A 16,986-nucleotide genomic window follows, 5' to 3' on the forward strand; every position below is an offset into this window, starting at 1 on the left:
AAGCAGCTCGCCAAGCACAAGCGTGTTGAAGAAGAACCTGGCAGGTCACGTCAAAGGCTAGTCACCTTCTCGAATATCTGCAATTCAGCCCCAAATGCCATAAAAATATAAGAGGTTAACAATTTATAAGCAGGTTCAACTCTGGCTGAACATGAATGAGGGCTTCACTCTGAATCTAAGGGATTAATGGTGTAGCTCCTCGTGTGCGATCCTTAGAGCCAATAGTTTAAGAATTCTAGAATAATGAGGAACAAGGCTTACTATTCCAAGCACATACAATTTATTTTAAAGTGGTCACAATCTTAACTTCTGAAAATGTAAAAGAGTAAAAAATCATAAAGAAAATAATAATTACCCACATTCCCACTGTCAATAATTACATGTAATCAAAACTTTACACTCACACTTTAACTTGGTCCGAATTTTATTAGCAGTTTTCTTGATTTCTTTGTTTAGATCTTCAAGTTCTTCTTTTATTTCTAAAAAATTAAAAAAAAAAAAAGACACGTGAGTTATAATATCCAACATCAATAATGTCCAACAAACTTAAACGGAACAATATTCTTGGTAAATATTCAAGTTTGTTTGTTTCTTAAGAAAAACTATTCATCACACCAGCGGTTCTCAGAGTATGGGTCCTGGACCAGCAGCTTCAGTATCAAGTGGGCATTGAGTAGACATGCAAATTCTTGGGCCCTACCCCTGACCTAGTCAGGAAACTTAACTGGGTGGGGCTGGTCATGTGACTTAACAAGCCCTCCAGGTGGCTCAAACCTGTTTGAGGATACCTGGTTTATACCAATGAGTTGATGAACTAGTTCCCTGAATCACAGAAAAGAAGGGCAATATTGGGAACTTCCTCTTCCAGTGGACTAGGTCATTCTGGTCAGTCCTCCTGCTGAGAACAATCAGAAGAGCTGGACATCGTAAACCTAAAGGCATCGTAAACCTATAAAGGCAGGAAAGAAGATTCAAGAGACAGAAACCCAAAGAAATGAGCCCAGCGACTGGAGCTGCTTGAACCCAGAGGCAGCAGAAGCCTTGAGAAGCAGAGAAAAACCTAAGCTGAAGCCTGCACCCTGGGAGAAAAGGGAGCCAGGTCCAGAATGCTGGTGCACCCAGCCATCTGTCAGAAATATTAAAAAATTATCTCTTAAAAAAGAAAATACTATCCTAGGACTCATACTATGGACACAAGCCTTCATGTACAAAGCCCGGTTCTCAATCAAAAATAACCAGGAAGGGCTTCCTAGGTGGCGCAGTGGTTAAGAATCCGCCTGCATTGGCAGGGGACATGGTTCGATCCCTGCTCCAGGAGGATCCCACATGCCGCAGAGCAACTAGGCCCACGTGCCACGACAATTGAGCCTGTGCTTTAGAGCCCATGAGCCACAACTATTGAGCCCATGTGCTGCAACTACTGAGGCCCACGCACCTAGAGCCCATGCTCCGCAACAAGAGAAGCCTCGGCAATGAGGAGCCCGCACACAACGAAGAGTAGCCCCCACTCACCGCAACTAAAGAAAGCCCGCACACAGCAAAAAAAAGACCCAACACAGCCAATAAAATAAATTAATTAATTAATTAAAAAAAAAAACCAGGAAAACAAAGACAAAATAAAATCCAAGAAAAACAAAAGAGCTGTCTTATCAGACACACAATTAAAATAATTATGTGCAAATAGGTAAAACACAAGCGTGAGAATTTTGTCAGGAAATAGGACAGGAGAAAAAGGAAGCCAACGAAATTCTAGGGCTAAAAAATATTTCAACCAAAAATAACTCCATGGGTGAAGAGAGATTCCCTGACCTGAAAGGTAATAGCTAAACAGAAGTCAGGAAACAAATCAGAAAGATTTCAAAATAAAATATAGTGAGATAAAATGATGGAGAAAAGAGAACAGAGGGCAAGAGCTGTAAAGGATACAAAGGACACAGTGAAAAGGACTAAAACACATATAATCTGAGTCTCAAAAGAAATGACAGAAAATGGAGCAAAGATGGTTTATGAAGAGAAAATAGCCAAGATTCTTCCAACACTGCCAGAAAACATCAACCCAAAGATACAAGAAGCCTTGTAAGAAACAGGATAAATAAAAAGAAAACCACATCTGGAAACATAAAAGTAAAATTGATAAACCCAAAGACCAAAAATCAAATATCTTAAAAGCTACAATTAGACAGCTGACTTAAAAAAAAAAAGACACTGAAAATTTATCTTCAAGGTGGTGAAAGAAAACAACTTGCTACCTGGACTCCTATACTCAGAGAAATATCCTTGAAGAATGAAATCAAGGATAATTTCATACATTAGCACACCTCTACTAAAAGAAAGTAGTTTTTAAAAAGAAAAAAAAATTTTCTCAGATGAAAGTTTTAAGATATGGAAAAATGAGCAGCACTGGTATAGGTACACATGTGGGTAGATCCAAGTGCATACTAACTTTATACAATAATATAAAATGTAAATACACATTTTTATCTAGCACATACATGATGATAACAGCAATAAGAAGGGACAGGGTTAAAGGTTCCTAAAGTCCTCCTATCACTTGGAAGCAGTAAAAACACAGATATATAATAGAGTTCAACAAGTCAAGAATGCATACCGTGATCTACAGGACAACTACTAAAACAGTAGTAAACAGAATACAGAAGCAAGCTAATGGGGGAGGGTAAAATTCTTAAAAATGAATCCGAAAGACAACATGAAAAGAGAGAAAAAGTAACACAGCACATGCAAGAAAAATAAAAACCAAATAAGATCATGAACGTTAGCCCCAATATAGCAATAATTTCAGGAAACAGACTACAAGAACTAGTTACAGACCAAAACACGATCAAAGGGGACAAAAAGACAAAATTCAATTATATTTTATTTATGAGAGATAAGAGAACATCTAGTATAGAAGGATATAGAAAGATGAAAAGAAAGATGATGGGGAAACATATACCATGCACACACCAGGTCAGAGAAACTGGTCGAGCTTTGTTGCTATCAGGCAAGTGGATAGGAAGGCACAGAGCATCACTAGAGATGACAGGGACCCTTCCTGTGGAAAAGGTTCGATTCACCGGGACAGGACGATTCTAAGGGCATTTGTGTCCTGGCTTTACCTGCCCAAGTGTCTAAATCGGACCCCAGAAAGAGGGGAAAACAGCTATAAAGGATATCAATGCAACAATCCTTGACTGTGAACGAGCATTAGACAGCATTTTACCCACATTAAATGTTCTGAATTAAATAATTACAAGAGGCTATTCTGCTTAAGAGGAGTACCGGAGCACTTAGGGGCGGATGGTCACAAGGCCTGCAACTCACCCCAAAATGAGTCAGCAAAAATAACACGTGTGTGTGTGTGTGTGTGTGTGTGTGCGCGCGCGCGTGTACATGCACACATACGCATACACACACACAGAGAAATCAAACGTGGCGAATGTTAACATCTGGTGAATCTCAGTGAAGGGAACATGAGTTTTCACTGAACCACAACTGCAGCCTTCACATAGATTTGAAAACTTTCCAACTAAAAATGTGAAAAGAATGTGTGATGGGACCAGTCCTTTGATATAGCCGACGTTCCCAGGACTGCTGGCCCGCGAAGTGAGCTGACAAGTACTCACACACACACAGGCAAACGAGGATGCCCGGGCAGCGGGGTCTGTACCTGTGAGACCCGGGTGCTCAGGGAGCCCGCGCCTCTTGGGCATCACGTCAGAACAGCAGCGGGGACGCGGGAGCTGGCTCATGCATCAGGGCACGCGGGACTCTGCACTGACTGCCCACCTCTCCAGCCCTCAGCACCCTCAGCTCTCAGACACACCTGAGGAGAGCACCGGCCTCGCAAGGTCATTTCAAGGCAAAAAGGGGCCTCCGCCTGCCCAGTGTTCAGCGTGGTCCCTGCTGCTCCGCACAGCAGGGGGTCTAAGTTAACAACGCTCTGATGACACCACAACAACGCAAGATCCCTGCAACCCCCGTCGCACACTGGCAGGAAGCTGCCTGCAAACAGTAAAAGGCATGGTTGCCATCTGACCTGAGACCCTTCTACTCCCTCAGAAACGGCCAACAGGGACCACTGGACAGCCACTGGAGACAAGGGTCCTGCGACGCTACGCTCATTAGCAAAAATGGCACACTGTAAGACAATAGGCACCATGTGATCCAAACTCTACACTTTTTTAAAGATTTTTTTTTTTTTGATGGGGACCATTGTTAAAGTCTTTATTGAATTCGTTACAATTTTGCTTCTCGTTTTTTTCAGTTTTTTCGTTTCTTGGCTGAAAGCCATGTGGGATCTTAGCTCCCCAACCAGGAGGAGAGAAAGATGGAGGATGGAACCCGCACCCCTGCACTGGAAGGCAAAGTCCTAACCACTGGACTGCCAGGGAAGGCCCACATACTTTTTTTAAAATTGTTATGTTTTATACACAGTTTTTACTAGAAAAATATTTACCAAAACATTAATGGTGTTTACCACCATGGGACAGATTATGAGTCTTTTTTTCCCCTTTTTTCTGCTTTCTTCCAAAATGTCCACAATAAGCACGTATTAACTTTAAAGGTTAACTTTAAAAGATGAAGAGGATGGGGTGGGGGGAGGGGAGCCGGTCAACAGGGTCGGACACTAAGCAGGGAGGACAAGGACCAGGGCTGAGCCTGCTGGCAGGACCGTGGGCACAGCCGGGGATGAGAGGAGGCCCGGGACACCACTCTCTCGAGGAAGAAACAGCCACTGGAGGGCAAGGCAGGGTTGCGGGGAAGGCGCGGTCGTAAGGAGGGAAACGGGCAGCCTTCTGGTCCAGGAGCTAAGACGGAAGAACAGCGAGGGCTTCCCTGGTGGCTCAGTGGTTAAGAATCCGCCTGCCGATGCAGGGGACACGGCATCAAGCCCTGGTCCAGGAAGATTCCACATGCCGCGGAGCAACTAAATCCATGCACCACAACTACTGAGCCTGTGCTCTAAAGCCTGAGAGCCACAACTACTGAGCCCGTGCACCACAACTACTATCGCCTGTGCACCTAGAGCCCATGCTCCGCAGCAAGAGAAGCCTCTGCAATGAGCAGCCCACGCACCATGATGAAGAGTAACCCCGCCCTCCACAACTAAAGTCTGCACACAGCAACAAAAACCCAGTGCAGCCAATAAATAAATTAAAAAAAAAAAAGGCAGGAAAAGGCAGAAAAAACACCCAGAGTAGGGTTCAAGGCCACATACCACAGTTTACCCTTAAAAAGGAGTCACATACCTCTCACGCTGAAACAGAAGGAAGGATGGGATGGAAACAAGGTGATGAGGATGAAACATACTGACGACGGCAGCAGCTGTCAGCATTTATACGGAATGTTGGGACTTCCCTGGTGGTCCAGTGGCTCAGACTCCATGCTCCCAATGCAGGGGGCCTGGGTTCGGTCCCTGGTCAGGGAACTAGATCCCACATGCTGCAACCAAGAGCCCATGTGCCACAACTAAGAATTTGCATGCCACAACTAAGACCCAGCACAACCAAATAAGTAAATCTTTAAAAAAAAAAACTTTATAAAAAAATACATGGAATGTTGCATGATTTGTCCAAAGTCAACAGTGAATTCCTGGTGGAACTGGGGTTTGAACCCACCGCTCACCTGAGAAGAGGCTTTCTACACTAAGTGATGACCACATAGTTCTCAAGAGAGTCTGAAATGTGTGCTGAGTGCAACACTCCAGCAGAGAAGCGCAAAATGCACAGAAGGAGGAGGAGTCAGAGGGGGAAGGCAACTGGATGCACCCACTGTAGCTCAGACAGGCGAGAGAAGCCAACCGAGGAGAGTGACGATGGGGACGGAAAAGAAGGGCAGAGAAAATGTTAGCAACAGGCGTGACTACTTAGGACACCCATACCTAAAACATGGGATGAAAAGAAGGGCTTGACTCCTGATTAAAAGGAGCTACCAAATCTGTTACTGATGAGTAGAATCCCCTCCATCCTCCGACAGTGATGCCAGCCACAATGAGATCACCAGCAGCAGCCAAAAAGCTGAATCACACACATGGCAGGCTCCCGCCAGGAGGATCCACGTTTTGGAAGGCCTGAAATTTACACATTTTCAATGGCCCTCTTAAAAATAAAAAAAATACAGAAATGTAAAGTCAATAAAGAAAAGTGCAAGTAAAGGGGTTCTTTGTTAGCTTCTCAGCAAATCTTTCTCTGGGATCCTGTTACTGAGGTTAACGAAGTGCCCTGGCCCGCCAGCCAGCCCTGCATCTGGAGCAGAGGCCAACAGCCCAGGGCCAGGCTGTGCCATGGCGCCACCTGGTGGCTGCCGTGCTCTGTAACCCCTTCCTGCCCACCGGGGAGCCCAGGCAGGGAGGGCACCCAAGAGCTGGAGCTCCAGTTTGTCCCCTCCCCCCGCCCGCCAGGACAAAGGGCTAGGGGCACAGCAGCCCACTGCCCGCTGCATCACTCTGGGCACGTCCTAGAGCCCAGCACCGTGGGGCAGCAGGAACTGCGTTTTTCTTTACAGAGGCCAACTCAGTAAGCAGTGAGACATCACTTCCTGCATTTTGGTTCACACTCTCTTGTGAAACAGAGACAAAAAGCAATAGTTTTATTTAGAGCCCAAAGGGACTACTGTGAAGCATTAAGAGGTCTAAATTTACTCAAACAATTGTTGTAGCTGCTATTACTTAGCAGCAAAACTTTTTTGGGGGTAAATTTCTCAAAAGAAAAAAATATATACATATACAGTAATATGTATTCGAATTCAACTTCCCCAAGAATTAAGCAAAATATTAACAAGTGTTACATAAAAAGTTCTGTGGGCAAATATGTTTGTGAAACACTACACTATGCAAAGTTAAGCAGGTTTCTTCATCGCAAAGTTAAGCAGGTTTCTTCATCGCAGGGCTTCTCAGAGCCTTTACTACTCTAAGCACAATGTAACCTTCTAAGTGGGGATGTGGTGTGAAGAGGACTCCAAATGTGTCTGGCCACAGAACTCTTGTTTCATACACTAGCTAATGAGATTCACGATCCAGGAGCATACTTTGGGAAACATTTTTCTAAATCAAAAGATAGGGCATCTACAGATGCTCAAAGCTTTGTTTTACAAGACACACAAAATCTTCAAAATTAGTTTTTTCAATTCAATATCAAGTTATTTTTTCAATGTAAGGCTACACCAAATAACCTTCCAACAAAGTTGCTTTCAACTGTCCTCAGAGATTGAGAATAAGAGTGTTCCCAACACCACTTGTATTCAGTGCTGTATGGAAGGTCAGTGAAGGAAGTCAACTGAAAATAAAAAGCAGAAGCACTGAGGGACAACTGTCATTATTCACAGATGACAAGACAGGGTGCAGAGACAACCCAGCAGAACCCACAGAGAAAGTACTAAAATTAAGTAATTAGGCAAGATAATGGGATATAAGCTCAGCATATAAAACCTTTGCATTTCCATATGTGGAAACAAATAGAAAATAAAATTTACAGCAGATACTGTTCACATTAAAATCAAAAGCATTGCCTACTATGAAAGGTGTGTGAGACCTCTACACAGAGCCTACAGAACATCACTGAGAGCAATTAAAGAAGATGTAAGTAGAAGGACAGACCATCTTCTTGGATTAAAAGACTCAATATTGTGAAGATATCAACCACCCCGCCCCATGCTGTGTGGACTCCAATTTGCAGTCTCTGGCTTATCCAGGTCCATCTTACCTCTAAAGGTTTCAGAAGTTCACAATTCTCTCACTCCTGTTTAACTGTGAACATAATACGGATCTAAGGCCCAGTCACTGACATGGCCCCAAAGTCCTGCAAAGCCACATCCGCGTATCCTCATGGACATCACACATCCGTGGTCCTCACTCTGGCTGAACACCAGATCCCACAGAAGCTGGAAAAACCACATGGATGCCTTGGCTCACCCAGACCAGAGGCATGAGAATCCCGAGGGGTGGCCGCCAGCCTCCAGCACTTTTCACAAGCCCCCAGCTCAATCTCACATGTTGCCAGGCTTGTGTAAGGGACAGCGAGAGGGACAGACACACAGACAGACAGACAGACACACTTCTTTTTAAAACCAATAACTTACTTCCTTCTGGGTTTGGTGCAGAAAGAATGATGCTGTGGTTTTTCTTTACTTCTTCAACATACTGAGCTATTTTAGCTATACTGTTTCTGATCTCCTCAACCTAGGAGAGAGATAAAAAGTCATCACTGCTGCGGCAAATTCACATTTGCTACTGCTTTTCATTACCTAAAAAGGGAAGGATAAAAGAGGGAAATAAGTGAATAATTACCACCTAAAGAAATATGAACCTTTTCTCATTCATTTAATTTAAAAAATAAAGGGAAATGTTCCATATTAAAATAACTCTCTATGGCTAAGGCAACACCAATCACCAGGAAAACCTTGGTGGTTGTAAGAAGTTTTACATTCGAGATCCAGTATTATGGGACTTTCTTGGTGGCGCAGCGGTTAAGAATCCTCCTACCAATGCAGGGGACACGGGTTCGATCCCTGGTCCAGGAAGATCCCACATGCCACAAAGCAACTAAGCCCATGCACCACAACTACTGAGCCTGCATTCTAGAGCCTGCAAGCCACAACTACCGAAGCCTGAGAGCCACAACTACTGAAGCCCTCAAGCCACAATTACCGAAGCCCGTGTACCTAGAGTCCATGCTCCGCAACAAGAGAACCCCCTGCACCACAATGAAGAGTAGCCCCCACTTGCCACAACTAGAGAAAGCCTGTGCACAGCAATGAAGACCCAATGCAGCCAAAAAAAGAAAAACAGAAAACCAGTATTACCACGGGTAATGGCAACTAGAAGCATCTACTGTCAACACCAGTCCTCCATGCAGTCAAGAAGGGAGTCTAGAAGAGGCCAGCAATCATATTCCCACGTGGGGAGGTACTGACAGCTGATAAGACCAAGCCTTCCTAGTCATTATTTTTTGCCTCTGATAGTCTGAATTATTCACTACTTGTTTCAAAATGTATTCATTAGCAAGATTCACCCACATGGGTTCATAACAAATGTAGCAGGCTGAAAACTCTCCCCCCAAAATGTCCAGGTCCTAACTCCTGGGACCTCAGATGGTTACCTTATATGGCAAAGGAAACTGCAGATGGGACTTAAGCAAAGGGTCTTGAGATGGGGAGGTGTAACCCTGGATCCCCGAGGCGGGTCCTCACTATAATCCCAAGTGCACTTGTAAGAGGGAAGCAGATGGAGACGTGGCTGCAGGGAGCAGCCAAGTGACACGAGTGGAGCCTGATGCTCCCCTGCTGGCCTGGGAGACGCACTCATGAGCCAGGGATGCAGCTCAAGAGCTGGGGGAGGCAGGGCAACGGGTCCCCCAGAGCCCCTGGGGCATGCGAGCCTGCTGACACCGTGGCTTCATCCCAGTGACACCAGTTTGGACTTCTGGCTTCCGGAAATGAAGAAAATAAATCTGTGCTGTTTTAAGCCACTAAGTTTGTGCAGCCCTAGGAAACTAAGCACAACTTCTATGTTTACAAGATTAGGAAAACCCTAGAGCCCATCAACAGGGGACTTGTTGCGTTACATTATGGAACTATAATAGATGAAAAGATCTCGTGGATAGATTACCAAGTTAAAAACACACCAAAAAAAAAAAACCCCACAAGGTGCAGAACAATGTGTATACATGTCAGCGGTGATGCAAGGAGGTGGAAACAAGCAGAGATTCACGTGCAGATGTCACATTTACAGGAAGAAACGCTGGGATGTCTAAACAAGAAACCAAGCAAGGGTCACCTCGCGACGGGCAGGTGAGAGAACAAGCAGCTGAAGCAGGAGGGCGGGCGAGGCTTCCCCTGCGAGCGCCTCCTCTCACGCCACCCCGAGCAGCGAGGAAACACATCCCAGTGGAGAGGTGAGATGCCTGCGTGAGGAGCCCTACAGACTAGAGTGGCTCTTGAGGTTTTAGTCTCAGGGCCTCTTTAATCCTGAAAGTTACTGAAGACCCCAAAGAGCTCTGGCTTACGTAGGCGCGCTAGAGATAATTACCAGAGTGGAGACACAGCTCCAACATGTGTGAATTTATTTAAGACAGTAATTACAAACCCACAACATGCTGTGGTGGGCGTCCACAGCCTCATCCTCTGCACGTGACCCAACAGGGCACACAGTGCCTTGCAGGCATGATGTGTTGAGGGTTGAGATGGAAGATTACCCTGGATTATCTAGATTGTTCCAGCGTAACCACAAGAGTCCTTATAAAACAGAGGCAACAGGATCAAATTTAGAAAAAAGCAATGTGATTGTAGACGCAGAGGCTGCAGTGAGATGCTCGACAGGGAGGAAAGGCCAGGAGCCGAGAACGCAGGATGCAGGACGCAGACCCTTCCCTAGAGCTGGAAAAGGCAGGACGCAGACCCTCCCCTGGAGCCGGAAAAGGCAGGACACAGACCCTCTCTGGAGCCTGAAGGAGGGGCACGGCCCTGCCAGCACCCTGATATGAGCCCTGCACAGCTCACTGCAGTTTCTGCAATCTGGAACCATGAGCTTATAAACGTATGTTGTGTTAAACCACTATGTTTGTGGTAATTTGTTACAGCAGGAGTAGGAAATTAATACACGTTAACATAAATAACATATTTTTATAGAAAAAGCAGAATTTTCCCCCAAATCAGTGAAAGAGCAGTGATCTACATTTTTCTGTAAATCTAATTTCTAGCTTAACGGAGGGCATCTTGATTCTGATACCTGCTTTCTGTGTCTAGTCTGTCCCGGTATCACACACTTGATGCAGCCTCTGCATCACGGTCCATTCATGACAGAGTGAGAGGAACGAGGTAAACATCTTGGTATTCTTATGAAAACAGCATCAGCCACACAAACTCCTTGGAAGGGCCTTAGGGACCCCAGGACACTGGGTCCAAGCCCCACAGCACATTTTGAAAACTGAAGTATTACAGGAGAGTCTAACACAGAATTCTGCTTTCATAGAGCAGTGAAGGCTATTTCATTAGGCCTGGGTGTTATTTTCATTTGTTTACAGAGAATGTCTACAGAACTTCATATATTTCACATACTTACAATTTAATTAATCATGTAAAAATAATACATAAAATTAAAATGGAATATTTTAAAATTTTTGCTACTTTATTGTGCAGGCTTAAACACAAACAATGATTTTGTGGTTTTAGTGCACATTTCATCTTTAAAGCCCCGTTTCTGAAGAAAATTCAGTAGCATGCACCTGTCACAAAGTAGGAAAGACACTGTTTTACCTCTTGGAGAGTTCTGCAGTACACACACCACCAGTACGTGTGCAGCAGAAGCCCTGGCGTGGCCCAGAAAGAAAAGGAAACTGCCGGACCACCAGCTCGGTACCAGGAGAGAAGCGCCACTGTCACAGCGGTGGCAGGTCTGCTTACGTCTACGAATTGCACCACGCAGGGTCTCTCTGTCGACTACAAACCATCTTCACAGAAAGGAGATTCCCTGGCCACCCATGAGAGCACTATGTTACTCTTAACCAAACACCGGTCAGGTGCAAAACTCCTGCCTTCTGCAATGTTCTATGTGCTATTTAAGATCTGAATGCCATTTTCTAAAAAAGAGTTTGTATTAACAAACACCATTTGCTTCTTTATTTGTCTAGGAAGTCATTTCACAAAAAGTAACTGTAAAATAAGTCAACTATTTATTTAACACACGAAACCAGAACTGACACCATCATCTGTGGCTCTCACACCTCCCTGGGTCCCCCGTGTCTGTCTGCATGTCGGACACTATGGCCAGACTGGACTGGCACTGCGTTAGCACAGCTTAGAGACACGGAGTGAGTTACATAATCCTCCTATAAAACACAAAAACCACATCTAATGCCAGGAGATTCTTAAAATAAGAAACATGTTTTTCTGGAGACCTGGTATGGAAGAATTAAGCATCTAGGTAAAGTGGGTAAAATCAGAGAAATAATGATTTTACAAAGTGGGTAGGTACGCTAAAGACAGTAAAAAGAGTCTCATTTCCAAGGTGAAATCCCAAAATCCACTATCTTAACTCCTTTGCACCTTAAAGTAAGTTCCTGTAGGTAACGATTTAATTTCACGTTTTTTCCGTTAGATAAGATCAGGAACCAACATAAACACTTGAAACCCAATGAACAGGTTCTCACACTAGGTGTTCAATAAATTCTGACTGGATCTGGAAAAAGGATAACTTCTAATGCATTTTTATTAACATATTACATATTTTCAGATCCATGTATCAAGAGACCAGTTTAGACGGTCAACAGATTTGAATCAACTGAAACTCTCAGGCTGGATTTAGCATAATCAAAACAAGTCCTGCAAATGAAGTTTTCATCATCAAAAAATTATACTGAACATGATTCTTTTCTTCATATGTAATAAAGTCAAAATATTTGTTCTCTGACTCAATTCCAAAATTTGAAATAATGCAAAATTTGCTCAATTATGACTTAGGGTTAAGAATTTAAACATGATGCCAGCCTAGAAACGGCCCCGAGGAGCCAAGAGGGAGAGGGCAAGTCCTGGCAGGGAGCCCGAGAGAACGGACAGGTGTGAGTCAGACCCAAGGGTCCAGAGGTGGCGGTCCCTCACGAGCAGCCCAGAGAAAGGCCGCGCTGACCGACGGCAACGGCGGAGCACCACTGCCGCCACGGTCTCTGCTTATGGGTAAGACCTCTCAGGAGGGACATCCCATATAACGTAGAGGCTGGTATTCTGAAATGTGGAGAGCTACGCAGGGGAGGAATTTAAAATTCAAAGATTTTAGAAACTATACAACGTGCGCTCTTTGATAGATGGGACTCACTGCCATTGCGAGGGAGGAAAGCAGGGGAAGCCTCGCTGTGTGTACTGTGCGCACCTGACCGGCTGAAGGGCAGCACTGCCCCCGGGCCTTGCCCGCCCCAGGACCAGGCAGCCCCCAGTGTGGAGAACGCCGCAGGTCGTGGGCGTGGCAGGAGCTTCCCGAGGGACCTGTGCTTGGAGGACAGGCCTTCAGAGAGCACCAGGCCGCCCGGCCCAGAGCCCCAGCCCACGAGCTTTCTCTCCTCACCTGCCCCCACGCCCACAATCACCATTCTCACTGCCCCCCAAGTCAATCACCAGGAAGAATGGCTCAGCAGTAACGCGTGTGTAACCAGCACTAAAAATTCTAGAGAACCTTCGTAATTCAAACACCCACTTTCTAAAATATTAGTTTTGGCATAATTCAAATATGACAAATGCACAGTCGCATTAACTTCACTACGTTTGAAGAAAACAAGTCTGACTGGGCTTCATGAAACCACTCCTACCTGATGGAAGAAGTCGTCCATAAAGTGGTCCTTTTCAACGACAAGGGCTGTGTCCCCATCGTCGCTCTTCCGACACTGAAATGCAAACACATAAAGTCTCAAATTCTGGTTTTAAAAATCTTCACGTAGACGCAAACCGTGACTTGAAAGATGCGCGCCATTCAGTACCTACAAATTCCCGACGCACTAAGGGCACCGAAGTGCAAGCAGGCACCGTGCACCTGGGCCGTGACTCCGCAGAGGCCATGGTCAAGGCCGGCAGACAGGGCCGCATGCCCCGAGAGGCAGCCACCTCCTGGGAAACAATGGGGGATCCCTCAGAACCGAGCCCTGTAGGATCACCCGTCCTCACTGTAGGACGTCCACATGACGCAGGCCAGGTTTATCCTCAACACAGGCAACTGCTTACACTGCACCTTCTCTAGAAAGATTAAAAATACTGACACCACAGGCCAACTTTTCTAGACTACGTAATAATTTTCAAGGAACGTTCCCATATGTCAGCAGGTGTTTATCATTTTTCCCTAAGTCACGGCCACACTCCTAATCAGTGAACACTTTACTGAGGAAAGACTCGGTAGAGAAGACCTGAGTACGTGACACTGCGGAAGAAAGCAGCCGACCACTGGGAAGAGCCAGGATAACACTGCACTTTACAGATCAGGTGCCATCCGTTTAAAATAACACTGAAGAGCAGAGAACGAGGAGGTATTCTTCTAGGCCAATGGTGCTCACACTTGAGGGGCGTGAGCTGCGCCTGGAGGGCTGGGTCCCTGACTTAGCAGGGCCGGGGTGGGGCATTCCATGTGCTCGTGACTGTTCTAGAACGTCACCGCATTCTAATGCACGTCTAATGCATGTCACTGAGTTCCAGGTGACGCTGCTGGTCCCGGTTCCCCACCCCTCGAGGGAGGCAAAAGAACCTAACACTGGAGAGTCTCTCCTGGGAAGAAAGTGACCTCGTCTGCAGCTACAGGGAGAGGGGACAACGTCAGCCCCCGGGGCTTGGCATCCAAATCACAGGGATGTGTGAGGGACGTGTGATACAGCATCACCAGTGAGAGCTGGAGATTCCAGAGGAAAAAAGAAAGACATCTGCCAGAACACAAAGGAGGGAACTGTTTGGAACCATCTCCCCAAGGACACGCCGGTGAGTCGGCTCAGCGGCAACCTTGCGAAAGTCGAGGTGGCCACGGATTTCTAGAATTCTTTCAACCCTCATGAAAGTCAGAGTCTGCAACCACTGAAAGTCTGAAGTGTGGCTTTACTGACCTACAACCCAGGAACAATGTGGAAACAAAATGCCACTACACTCAGCTAGGAAAAATCTACAAAATTCAATGAACGTGTTAAGGAAGCACAACGCAGCCTCCTTCTGCACCATCCAAGGCCCTCGCCAAGGCAAATTGATTTGGCCTAAAAATCAGCAGTAACCTCTCACCACCCCGGGGAAGGCCTGGGTACCTCCCTGTCCCAGGGCCTCCTCTGCGTGCAGATAGGACAACCCATGAGGGCAGAGGGCGGAGAGGCTGTTTCTCTAAGATAGAGGGGCCTGAGCTCCCCCACGGGAGGCGCTTCTGAGAGAGGACGGTGAAGGAGGTTGTCACCAGGTGACATCACACACTGGGACAGCCGTGCTGGGGCGAGCTCCCAGGGAAAAGCAGAGACCCACCTATGCAGGATCCGGAAGAAGCTCACCCAGCTGCAGGCTGGAGTCGGCTGGCGCTTCTCAGAGCTCCTCTTGGAGCTGTGGCTGCCTCTCTCTACACTGTTTCTTCTATTTACACTGACTCCCTGGGGCATCCCCCCACCCGGGAGTGGTTTTCCCAGCAGGGCCTGACTTACTCTGAGCCCTCCCCTCCCCACTCCCACAGGACTCTAGTGCAGAGAAAGATGCCGGGAACCAAGCAGCACTGCCACCGGGAATGTTTCATTTGTGCTCCGCTAACAGGACACGTATTATGGGTTGAACTGTGTCCCCCTAAAAATAGATGTTGCAAACCCCCAGGACCTCAGCCTGGGACCCGTATGTGGAAAAAGGGTCGGTGAAGATGTAATTAGTTAAGATGAGGTCCCACCATGACTTGGGTCCTTATAAGAAGAGACAGAGACACACGGGGAAGGTGGCCATGTGATGGTGGGGATGCACCCGCAAGCTGAGAACCGCCAAGGACCACTGCCACCACCGGAAGGTAAGAGAGGCACGGTAGGACCTCCCCGCAGGTTCGGAGGGAGTGCGGCCCTGCAATACCCTGACTTCAGACCTCTGGCCTCCAGAGCTGTGAGAGCACATCTCTGTCTTAGGCCACCCAGCCTGCGGTCCTGTGTCATGATGGCCCAAGGACACTCACACACCAATAAGGACTGGAGCATGCTGACCTCATCCTTTCTCTAATCAACCAGCTGCAGATTTGGATTCTAACCTGCTTACTGGCAGCGCACCAACTTCTCAGTCTCTCGCCCGGTCTACAAATTGGAGACAACACCTGTCCCTTCCTCCGGAGGTGCGGCTATAGGACAACTGCCCACCCACGGTTTCACAAGGGGCATTATCTTCACAGGGTGTGCTTTAAAATCATGTCTGGTCCATGCTCTTAATTCCAAGCAAAAAGGCACTTACAGGCAGATTGGCAATTGGTTAACAAGCGACAGAAAGTGCTGTGTCCTGTCTCACTGGTCCTCCAGCACCGCCTGAGGCCTGTGAGCATTCCCGCTTCGAGCACACAACCCCTGGACAGCCGAGCACCATGCCCACAGCCTCCCAGCTTCTTTGGGAACCAGGTGGGTTTGACCGCACAAAACCCATCACTGCGCTGACTCCCAAACGGCAAGAGCTGCCCTTTACCTCCAGCTCACCTCACAGGGCAACTTAGAATACTCTCCGTACCCACTCGCATTATTTTATGACAACCCCCTCCCCACCGCGCCAGGAGGGGCTGAGGCACAAGGGGTGAAGCGCCGCCCTGGGCGCTCACAGCTGAGACCGCCTCGTCCATCGGACTCCAAAGCCCCTGCTCTTAACAACACAACCCCGACCTCCTCCAGGAGGAAAGGGCTTCACGCAGGTCCTCCGGGCAAAGCCTGGCTCCCCGGCTCTCCTCTGAGCTCCTGGAGAGGCCTCACCTGGGCCTTAGCAACAACAATCTCCTCGCGTGGTCCTGCATGTCACTGCTCCCCCGTGGCTGGCTTCTCTTCTCAGCTGGGGGACGCGCAGGGCTCGGGGCCAGGAACAATGGACTGAACTATCATCATGTAAGTAGCTAACTCCCTGCAAATTCAACCAAAAAAAGCATTCAGGGTTCTCAGAGGCCTCAGCTTTCTGTCTGTCTTACTTTCTGTTGTGGAAAATGACAAACGTGTGCAAGAGTAGAAGGGTTAACATACTGAGCCCTCGATAGATCCGTCGCACGGGCTCAACCATGGTCACCCCACACCTGTTTTGTTTCACCTGCATGCCTCCCGTCCCCCACCCCAACCCTGGCGGCACTAGACCACTTTGAGGCAAAGACCACACGAAAGATGCTTGTTGTGCGTGTGACATGGCCTCGAACCTAAGCTCACTACTTCACCTGCTCCAGGAGAGAAACATTTATCTCCAGGCTCAGGAGAGACGGTTTCCAACCTAACACTCTAAGGGAAGTCAGTCATTTTCCTATCACATTATACACGGACCACCCTCCCTACAGGAGGCAGT

General features: G+C 47.0%; 1 protein-coding gene across 3 annotated transcripts in view; it reads right to left on the reverse strand.

The window, feature by feature from the left end:
• The window catches only part of STX2 (syntaxin 2), a 48,444-nt gene that overhangs the window by 12,455 nt on the left and 19,003 nt on the right, over positions 1-16,986 (reverse strand). For all 3 annotated transcript variants that reach the window (XM_057746162.1, XM_057746161.1, XM_057746163.1), the window contains exons 2-4: positions 13,293-13,367; positions 8,077-8,176; positions 405-479 (exon numbers count right to left, since the gene is read on the reverse strand). In XM_057746162.1, coding sequence (XP_057602145.1) covers positions 405-479; positions 8,077-8,176; positions 13,293-13,313 — 196 coding nt within the window. In that variant the 5' untranslated portion in view covers positions 13,314-13,367. The remainder of the gene's footprint in view (positions 1-404; positions 480-8,076; positions 8,177-13,292; positions 13,368-16,986) is intronic.

Source organism: Hippopotamus amphibius, chromosome 8 (assembly GCF_030028045.1).
Source record: "Hippopotamus amphibius kiboko isolate mHipAmp2 chromosome 8, mHipAmp2.hap2, whole genome shotgun sequence".
In the NCBI taxonomy this organism is placed as follows: domain Eukaryota; kingdom Metazoa; phylum Chordata; class Mammalia; order Artiodactyla; family Hippopotamidae; genus Hippopotamus; species Hippopotamus amphibius.